This window comes from Hakea prostrata, chromosome 5 (assembly GCF_041222555.1).
Source record: "Hakea prostrata isolate BN-2017 chromosome 5, UWA_Hpros_2, whole genome shotgun sequence".
In the NCBI taxonomy this organism is placed as follows: Eukaryota; Viridiplantae; Streptophyta; class Magnoliopsida; order Proteales; family Proteaceae; genus Hakea; species Hakea prostrata.
The window spans coordinates 46083048-46094082 of record NC_142604.1 but is presented as its reverse complement, the minus strand read 5'-3'; the positions used below and the strand labels follow the sequence as shown (position 1 = coordinate 46094082).

Below are 11035 nucleotides of genomic sequence, written 5' to 3'. Positions count from 1 at the left end.
ACAGAAAACATGAGAGGGACAATTAGGGTTTTGATTTGCAATGAACCAGATTAGATTTCTTTTCTTCTTGTTTGTTCTTCTTCTTTTGCTTCTTAATGATTCCAAAGCTTTCTCAATCAAACTGAGAAGTGAGGTGAGCGTGTGACGAGGGAATAATAGGTAAGTCATGAGTTGCTGTGAATCATTGCTCTTACCGCTCTTAAAAAGGAAGGCTCAAACAGATAAAGACAAGGTACAACAACATCACAAACAACATCATAGCCAAATTCCACCGTTGAAGCACCCACCTCAAGATGGTGATTCGGACCCTACTGTTGTTGCTGTTGGAGTTCTTTCTTTCTCCAAATTTTCACTTTCCGACCTTAAAGCTGCCACCAACAACTTCAGCTTGGAGTTTATCGTTTCCAAGAGTGGGGAGAAAGCCCCCAATCTAGTCTACAAGGGTCGTCTTTAGAATCGCCGATGGATCGCTGTCAAGAAATTCACCAAATTCGCCTGGCCCGATCCCAAGCAATTTGCTGTATTGCATCCCTCTCTCATTTGCCATTTGGGTTTTCTAATTCTCTTCTCTCAATCCCATCTTGTTTCTTCATTACTCCTTAGGTTTTGGGTGCTTTTCCTCCCCTCTTTTTCTTGACTCTGATCCTTTTTCTCTTCCTTCTCGGTGGATTTTAGGAGGAAGCTTGGGGTGTCGGAAAGTTGCGACATCGAAGGCTTGCGAATTTGATCGGTTATTGCTGTAATGGCAATGAGAGGTTACTTGATGCTGAGTACATGCCTAACGATACTACCCTTGCTAAACATATATTTCACTATATGTGCAGTTAGTCTAGCTTCCAGGAGAAGGAGCAGATCAAAACCCTAATTGTCCCTCTCATGCTTTCTGTAATGGGAATGGGATTTTATTGATTTTCAATCACGGTATAAGTTTGTAAAATTTGAATTCTTAAGATCCTTGAAAATAAAATAAAAAGATTAAAAATTGTAATTAAAATTTTTCCTTTTTAATATAAACCGTTGTTAGATCGAAATGGCATATATGATACAATCTTGACCATTGCACCATAAGGGTATTTTGGTCATCAAATTATGTTTTGTCCTTAATTAGGCATTTTCAGAAACCTCAAGGGAGCCATATGCAAAGGAGGATTTTTTTTTGGGACTAAAAGTGACCTGGACCAAACCTTTAGGGGGTCTAGATGAAAATTACCCTTATTTTATTATATTAAAGTATAGACCCACATATATTTGAAAAAAATAAAAAAGTTAATTATTGATAATGACATTTTTTTTGGGACAAAATATAAACAAATTAAAACAACTATACAAAAAAAAAAAAATGACACATGACTTTAACCCTAAAAAGTTAGATGCAAATCAAAAATTTTTTGGTTGGAGATCAAATCAAATTATTTTTTTAATAGAAGATACAAACCAATGGTAGTTAGTTATCTTACTAACTATAGATATTTAATTCACAATATAAAGTCAAATAACAAAATTTTCAGAAAAAAAAAATGAAACAAATAATATGAAATCAAATAAAAAGAATAACAAAAAAATCAGAAAAAGGGATAAGATAAATAAATTGAGAAAGTGAAAGAGTACCTAATTGTGGAGAAGATATTTTTTTTTCCCAAATTTTCTTTAATCCATGTTTATAGAAAGGGAAGATAATAGATATAAAGAAAATAGGATAGAAGAGAGAGGGGAAAACAAATAGAGTTGAGAAGTTGGTCCGCCCTTGTTGAAGCTAGTGTGCGTGAGGAGTTTGAATCACCTCCCCTTGTCGGGAGAGCATATTCAGCTCTACCAATATTTTTTTCACCACCTATAACATGTGGGACCCACATTGAATGATGATAAATTAATTTAAAGGTGTGGGACCCACCTTGAATGATGATAAAATAATAAAAGACAATGCACTCACCCAAGAAACATCCTTAATTGTCAACTCCTCCCCTCCCACTATTTACTGGCTTTTACTGTTTGATTTGTTAGGTGTAGGTTGTAAATTGTAATAGAGGATTCTCATTTATTTCTCACCAAAAAAAAATAATAAGAATAATAATTTAAAGGTAAAATCTTCAGCCTCCACAATTAAGGGTGTCAATACGGTATCAAAACCGTTTAACCGTACTAAATCATGCCGCTTAAAACCACACCATTTCAAATTCGGTACGGTTTGTACCGAAACCATTTTTTGGAATTTGGTATTGTATGGTTTCAGTTTCAAACAGTGTATCGTCGTTATATATTGTATACAGTACCAAATTACCGAATATTGATTTTGTACCGTTTTGAAGGTTAGTTTTGTAATTTTATTTTAAAATTTAAACCCTACTAAGTTATTACAGTAAGCATATGACAAGATATTGGGTTATTTCTTTTTGTCCAGCCCTTTGCCCCTTTGTATGTCTTTTACATCATGCACAACAGGAAGGAGCTTAGCTCCAAGGAATTCGAATTCCATAAGTGAATTTAGGTTGGTTGAACAACTTCAAGGATTTGATTGAAGTTTACTATGGTATCATTCAATCTATATCTAAACTCTAAAGGTTGCTCATCAAGTTACTGATTAAGACCAAACATGGAGGCACAAAAAACAACATGATAACACAGACGCATCCATCGACCATATCAAGTTCCCAACAAGTTGCCTGATCAACACAATTTACTCTGTTGCAAGTTATTTGCAACCATGCTCTTCCAAAGATTGTTTATATGATATACAAGTTTCTTTTCAAATTCATATTTATTCTTTAATCACAAAACATAAAGCATAGATCCTTGAATTCCTTGATGTCATACATAGAGCGTAAGCAAGTGATCACTACCTCCCCTCGAATGGATCAAATAATCAATTTGTTGAATCACAAAAATAAACAACGAGACTTGATGTCATGGAACATCAGCACATGACCACTTCCCGTAGAATGGATCTTTGTTTAATGACAAAAATAATGGGTTTCATACTTTCATACCGTAACAAAGCTGAACCATGCTGTTTTTTAATACCGATTTCATACCATTTTTATATCATACCGTATAAATTCGGTATAATACAGTTTCAGTATGAGGTTTCAAATTCAATACCGTATCGTACTGTACCGAATTACCCATATTACCGAATCGACACCTTTATCCACAATACGTATTGTGAAAAAAAAGTGTCCGAAAAATATATGGTGCACTCCGGATACAGGAAATGCTTCTTTATTTGGTCTTGCAAGCTCATGAGTGGGTCGGGGTCGGTCTGATGGGTGACTCGGTTTGGTCTGGTTAACGACAGAAAGAAGAACAAACGGTAAACAGTAAAAGCGAAAGGAAACGGAAAGGCTGAGGTTAAAAAGTAAAAAGTAAAAAGTAAAAAGCGCAAAGCGCAGTAAAGAGCGTAAAAGTGCAGCCACGTAATAGGCGTGGCGAGATATTTTTGTGGCCCTTCCCTTCCTTAGAAAATATCTGGCTCGGTTTCGCGCTGGATTTGATATCACCTTTATGACCAAAAAAAATCACCAGCATCTGCTGACATGGCAGGTCGGCTGTTGAAATGACACGTGTAAAGCGACGCCATGTGGAACTTCCTTCACCCAACCTTGCCTTCCTTCTTCCCCACCTCCCTCCCTCTCTCTCTCTATCTCTCAACTCCAAACAGTGAGTCTCCCCTTGTGCCCTCTGTTTCATTTCTACTCGTTCTCTCTATTTCTGGCATCTTCTCTTCGTTATTCCTGATATGGCGTAAGAAGCTTTGCTTTATTTTAGTTAATAATGGAAGCGAATTCGAATCTCAGTCAAGGTTCGTCACCGCCTTCATCGGATCCAGACATGGAAGGTAGTTGCAGAAGAACCATGGCTTCCGAGACATCTGGCCTTACCGTCGACAATTACAGGACTTCTATTCATGAAGAAGAAGAAGAAGATGATGAGATGGACAGCTTGGTAATCCTTCTTGACTTTATCCTTTTCTTTCCCACTTTGAGATTTCTTAGGGTATGGATCGGATGAATTTCAGTCGTTTGATAAAAAAAAATTCTTCTTTTTGGGGGATTTAGTTAGTGTGTTTCTTACATTTCTATGTTAGGGTTATGAACGTGGAACTGTAAAATTACACTTTCTTTGAGAAATCAATGTAGAAATTTGGAAATATATTGAATTTTCCTAGTTTCCATGTATTTTTTTATTTTTGGGCTCAACCTAGTTTCCATGTATTCTGAACTACTACAGTAGCATAAATAAAAGTATTTGGGAATGTTAGCATTTATTCTATTGGATAGCTTTTAGTGTTTCTTCAAATCTGTTGATGGATGATTATCCTTGACCTGAGTTGTCCGAGACCACATCTAGAAATAGATAAAATGGTTCAATCATGTGGATCTAGAGAGTATAAATTTGTCAAAAGATTGTCAGAAATCCATTGGTTCTTCGAACTCAGAATAATTATTGGGGCTGTTCAACCAAATTGTGCCTCTTTGTGTAACAGAGATAAGAAAAAAAAATTCCCATGTTTTTCACTGTTAGCTTCCATAAAATTTCATATTGTCCTCTCTTATTCTTCATCCCATGTTGGGCTTTCAGATGGCTGGATCTACGTTCACTGGATGGACGGATGAGAAGCACAGCCTATACCTAAATTCCATGGAAGAGTTGTTTGTGAAACAGCTGCAGGACCAGAAAGATTTACTTTATGGGCACTCAAAGAATGAAAACACACTCCAGAAAAACTCCTTAGGACAACTGAATGAGAACAACAGTGTCTCATCTGGCCAGGTTCGATGCTTGATTCATCCCTGTGTTCAGCATTTTCATCACTAGTGTTGTTCCTGAAATCTTTTCTGCCGATTTGTCTGTCTTTCTTATGAATGTCCAGTTCAAGGTTCTTTGGGATGGCTGCTGGCAGAAGATTAAATGTGATAGAATCCAAACTCAGTCAGTTGTTGGCGCTGGCCATCATGGTCTATCAAATAATCCACGGCTGCAGCATTTCAGATGTGCTAGCAAACAGAGAGATGTAAAATCAGCCATTCCAAACGAGAATGCTTCACTTTTTACCAAGACTGTCTGCTTGGGAAGGACAAACAGAAGATCCTGTGGTGTGCTTTCAAGTCCAAAACAGCTCCTTGCAGGTAAAACACTATTGCTTCACCAGGAATCTGTTTAGAACAGTACAGGTGGGTTGAGGCTGTGAGTTGGCAACTCTTCCTTTATTTTTGTTACTTCCTTCACCATGATTTTTTAAAATTGGTAGCTGTTTTACATTCTTAACAGTTCACACCTCTAACTCCCCTCATTCCCTTTTTATTTTTTTTTTTTTTTCTTACATATCTGTTGTTCATATTAGCTATTTCCACTTTCAAGAGATACAAATAAATTGCAACAGGTCATAGCTTTATTAATTGCACATGCCATTTGAAAGAAAATAAGTTCATCTTGTTGAAATATATGTATATGCCCCTTTTGTAGCAAATTATGAGACAAAATTTATGCTTGAGTATCACAACAAGATGTATGTGGATGGGTAAATTTTTGACTTTCCATATAATCATTTAGTGGCAACAGGAATAGCAATATAAGAACTCTGGAGTGGTACATGAAGATTGCATTGTCTTTTGGATCCGAGTGATCCCACTTCAAGGTCATGCACTTTTAAAAGTGTTTTTATGAGTAAGACAGGCATTTGCTTCATTTATGTACAGGGACAGTCATGGACAGTGCTGTAGAGTGAAACTATTAGTGAGCGTAACACCCGATCCTTTGATAGCCCAGAAAAATCTTTCTTTGGATGAGTTATCACAGTGTTTTAGACAATCTTTACAAGTAGATGAGAAGAACATAACTGTTTGTTTTAGACAACCTGTACATAGCTCGTTGACATGGTATTTTCATCTGAGATACACGGATCCCCACTCCCATGCCTTTTTCTTTTGTTAGGCACAAGTGTAACACAAAAAGAAAAATTTGAGGTTTCATATTTCACGTCAAATTTGTCATATTATCTTTAATATGGAGTTAAGCTGTTTACACTGTAACCCTTCGCAGACCTTGCAGTGGCAGGTGCCTCATCTACTGTCCCTTTGTAGAGTTAGATTAGTATAAAATTCTGTGTGATAGCTTGTTGGAACAGGAATGTACATCCCTGCAATCTTTTCACTTGTAAATATTGTGTTGATGTGAGACAAGTATGCCAAGCATCATGGCCTTCTGCTTATCATAGGTACCTTTGCCTGCTGTATCTGTTCTATCATATCCTTGGTTTTTAACAATTCCTTAAGTTCCTGTGGTAGTACATGTCCCAAACTAACTTGGCAACCATCTATATGGAGCTTTTTGTCACAGTTTGGCATACGATTTAGAACTCCTACATGAACAGTTGATGCCACTCAGTCAAGATTTGATCCACCTAGGTTCGGTACATCATATTGGATTCAGCTGTGACTGATTCTTATCAACTTATTGGACATGATGATGACACCTTAAATGCTAGAAATTTCCCTGTTTTGGATCTGCAGACCAATCCTAGGGTTCTTGAAGTCAGATTCCATCCGATTCTGATCCAATATGCTTTGGAAGTCTTACTAGAAAATTTCATTCCTGATCCCTAGTTTAAACACCTTGGCTAGGATGCCCAAGATTAGAGAGCTTCTAATGATTTGATCCCTTGAGTAGGAATGATAAGATTTGTCACAATAGTCAACCTTTAAGGAGAGAGGTCATAGGTGAACGCTAGTGGATCGCTGTGAATGTATTTTTACAGACAGAATAAATAACAATGCTGTAGCTGCAGCGAGAAGGGGTGTGCTGGTGATCCAGCTTCTGCAGAGAAGAGCCAAATCAATAGAAAAAAAAAGTGTGGAAATTGGAGAGGAAGAAGTAATTGAGATTCTCAAATATGTATCTGGGATTCCAAGTGCAGACCATGTGGTGAAAGTAATTGTTGACCTTTCCAGAATTAAGTCTAAAGATGCTTAGAGATCGTGGTGTGCAAAGAATATTGAGTCATATGCCTTGAGTTGCAATCAAGAATGAATTCAGTTTTAGTTAGCATTCAAAAAGGGCCGTCTTCATTAATAGTATCAATTTATTTGCCAAACAGAATCAAGATGGAAGGCTAAAAAGGACTAGAAAAGTTGGAAGATGTTAAATACCCGATTTACCTTGTTCTTGGGTTTCCCTCTGTAATGCTCCTTTTTCTTATTTTCTTCCATACTGTCAACAATGAACATTAATATTGTTGGCTTTTGGCCTTGACTGCTTCTCCGATGCATTCCACAAACAATCTGGTTATTTACCCATTTTTGTTAACTTCCAAATTGCTTCTTATTTAAAATGCTAGGGTACTTGCAAGAAGGAACCACTGACCCTGAATTTTGATTATAAACATTACTGATTACTTAAAACCTTTTTTTTTTCTTGGGGGTGCTCACCACTTCAAAACTCCTGATTATGAAATTAATGTCTTTCTCCAAAAACTCTGTCACCATTCTAGAACCTAATTTCAGTTAATCTTGAAATGCCTAATGGCGGTAGATAATATGTCCTCATCTGTTGCAATCATTCTCTGGCACTTCAAAATCAGATGCCAAATTCAGGCCCCAATTGATCATTTGGAGTTGTACTCCCAGAAGGTTTCATGTGGTCTCCAGCCCTTATATGCAGTCCATCGCATCAGCCTGATGGATAATGGCTAAGAAGATACTTGGAACATAAAGAGTCCTTTTTATTTTCATCTAAAAAAAATTTAAGTGTCGGTGCCCTTAGCGAGGCCTAAAATCTTGTTTGGTCCCCTTTCTGCCAGAACTTATGTCTGGGTCCCATGGTCTCTAACACCATCAAAGACCGTTAGCCTAATTTAAATTTTAAATGCTAAAGGACCATATGCCCCAAAGCATTTAATAAATGTAATTATACTAAAATTACCACCATAACCTACTCTTAAAAACCATATAGGAAGGTGAAGGAGGAGTCCCTTCATTCATCTTCTTCCTCACCTTCCCATAAATCATCCACCACCGCTGGAAACCACCCACCGACATTAATTGAGGAGGGGAGGGGGAACTCACTGTGCCGATTCAACCCTAAATCCCCCTTCTTTCCCCCTTGTTTCTCTCCTCCTTCCTTTCTGACTTCTCTTCTCTTTTTCTGCAAACCGAGTAGGCAAAGTTTAAACTTCCCCTTCTCTCTCCTCTTTGAATTAGATTGGTAATTCTTCAGGAAGGCGTTTCCTTGTTATTTTTAAGTGCTGAAGGACTTCTGGCTCAGCAGCTGTGAAAGTGAAAAAAGAAGAAGCTGCAGTGATTGCTCGGGGGGGGGGGATGGGGTTCTTCAGAAGAAGGAAGATGATGCATTTTTCAGAACTGTAGATGCCCAACTCCAGGCAAGAATCATCATGGCCTTCTTTAGTCTTTTCTAGAGAAGCAAGAAGAGTCTTTTTGTTATTGAGAAGATGGAATTTCAGATTCAGTCAACTGAACTGAACTCAATTTGTTCACCTTTAAATTCTCAGTTTTCTCAGACCGCTGCTTTGTTGCACTTGCTAGGTGAGCACTTTTGTTCTTTCTCATGGAAAATCGAGTTTCAGTTGATTGGATTGAATATCAGTTTGATTGAAATCCGCACTCTTGTCTTCTTTTTTATTGAAATTTGAAGAAATCCATGGGTTGAAGAATTACCAGTTTAATTCAAAAAGGAGAGAGAAGGTGAAGTCTGAATTTTGCCTACTTGTTTGCAGAAAAAGAGAAGTGAAGTGAATATGGAAAGAGGAGAAAACAAAGCAGAAAGAAGGGGGACTTAGGGTTGAATCAGCGTTTCATTTGGGGTTTTTTTTTTTTTAAAAAGGATGGTGGGTGGTTTCTGGCAGTGGGGCCAGTGGTGGGTGATTTTTGCAGGGTGAAGGAAGCAGATGGGTGAAGGGATTCCCCCTTACTTACCTAAATGGTTTTTAGGAATAGGGTATGGGGGTATTTAGTAAGATTATATTTATTAAATACTTGGGGTATTATGGTCCTTCAACATTTAAAAATTGAATTAAGCTAACATTCCCAGACGGTGTTAGAGACCATGGGACCTAGACGTAATTTTTTGCATAAAGGGGACCCAACAAGATTTTAGGCCTCACAAGGGGACCCACATGTAAGTTTTTCTTATCATCTTCTAACTCCTACATTTCAATTGCATTTATTAAGTTAGGGTTTCTTTCTGAATTTTGAGAGTACCCTAGTCACGATTATATAGAACACAATGTACTAGGAAGGAAATGAAATGATTTTCTGAACAACTTTGATTTTTCCTTTTAAAATTTGAACTCTCCTCTTTGAGTTGCAACTTCACCATTTCCCTGGACTGGTTTGCAACCTTAGAAAAAGTTGCCTGAGTACTTTGTCCTCTTTTGGATTCTTTTGCATCAACTTGGTTTTGGGTTATGTTTCTGTTTGGAATGAATGGTTGTGATCAACATGCAAACAATATTATTTGAGTATACTCTCTTATCCATGAGAAAATCTAAGCACAAGTAAAAGCTTTTTGAAGTCACGTCGATCTGTAGCTTTACTTCTTTGTTTCACTTATCACAAAATGATCAATAGTTGAATTTTTGCAGAGGTATCAGATCAGAACTTCACTGAAGAATATCATGAAGTAGAGAAGTGCAGTAATGTTTGCAGCCCAAAGAGGATGAAGACTGTTGCTGATGATTTTTCAAGAAAAGATCAAGTGGTGTGTATTTGAATCGTTAGGAACATTAAAATTCTAAGTATATCACAAAATAGCTTGACCTAACTCTTATCTACTTGTTACTAATTGCTCTTTCAGGTTGTTCCAGATGAGAAGTTTTCTGTAACAGCAGATTTTGATGATAATTGTGCTTCGCTGAGAGCAGAAGCAGCTGGTAGTAGTGGCACCAATCAGGAAATAAAATAGGTTTTGTATGCCCAAAATCTGTACTACAAATCAGTCATGACCGTCATCTAAAAGGCTGGTGATTGTGGTGTCAATGATAGCTACAAAGAGCAATTGAAGTTTGAAGTTATTGAATCCAAGAAAGAGATGAGCAAAACAGAATGAAAATTAGAAATAAGACAGTTGTTACTTGATGCCTAGCTGAGGGGGTTGATATATGAAGCTGATGGACAGTAGAATTAATTTACTGTAGGGTCTTCCAAGAATTCGGGAAGACTAAGCTGCTGCTAATTGGTTACTTGCTGATGTTGGACAAGTATATTAGGTAGGGTGAAGAAGAACTGAAGCTTATGAGGCATATATAAAAGAGTGTAGAATTCCTTTATGCATTGTATATTTGTATTTGTTTCAATAGAAGTGTGCTTGTATTGAACTTTTGTGTAGACAATTTGCACTCTAATGTAAGAAACATGATAGTTGAGTTGCCCATGTACCCAAACACTAACTCCTGCATGATCCAAAGTATGAAAGAGAACTTGAGCTTTCCAGTGCTGATATGTGTTCTGTGAATCTTGAGTATGGTGTTTCCTAACGTCTAGAGATTTCATGTAGTTCTGCCAATCTGAGATACAGTGTTTCCCTCGCTCAAAACAATCTTCATTTCATCTACTCCTATACAATGGTTCTTTTAGAATGGAAATCACAAAAGATTGATCTCTCACATCAAATGGAGCATAGCTTTTCCTTTCAAGACTCATTTCTCATTTTATCTGGAGATAATTTGTTAATATTCACTCACTTATGACTCTATGAGATTCAGTTCTAAGATATGAAGCTGAACTAGAAAATAAAAGTGTTAGGATGCTGGGTTGAGCCAAAATCTCTCAAGATTAATTTTTTTATCCAACCTTCAAGAAATGCCAGCCATAAGAAAAATAAAAAAGAGAACAGAGTCTATGAGACAATTAAGGGATATAACTATTTTGTTTTTCAATGAAATAACAGAAGAAAGTATCATAACTCCAAATTATTTTGGAACCCGTTTTTCTTTGCTGTCATTATCGTAAAGAACCTTCAAAGAAAGATCAGAAGCACTCAGATAAAGATAACAACTTTTCAATTCATAATTTTAGTTACACGCCCC

General features: G+C 36.9%; 1 protein-coding gene across 1 annotated transcript; it reads left to right on the top strand.

Moving 5' to 3' along the window:
• Positions 1 to 3638: 3638 nt before the first annotated feature.
• On the top strand, positions 3639 to 10535 carry LOC149016129 (cold-regulated protein 27-like). Its single transcript, XM_089155823.1, has 5 exons — positions 3639 to 3939; positions 4576 to 4767; positions 4868 to 5123; positions 9593 to 9708; positions 9805 to 10535. The coding sequence occupies exons 1-5, from the start codon at positions 3769 to 3771 to the stop codon at positions 9910 to 9912; spliced, it is 843 nt and encodes a 280-aa protein (XP_089011949.1). The 5' UTR covers positions 3639 to 3768; the 3' UTR covers positions 9913 to 10535.
• The last annotated feature ends 500 nt before the right edge of the window (positions 10536 to 11035 follow it).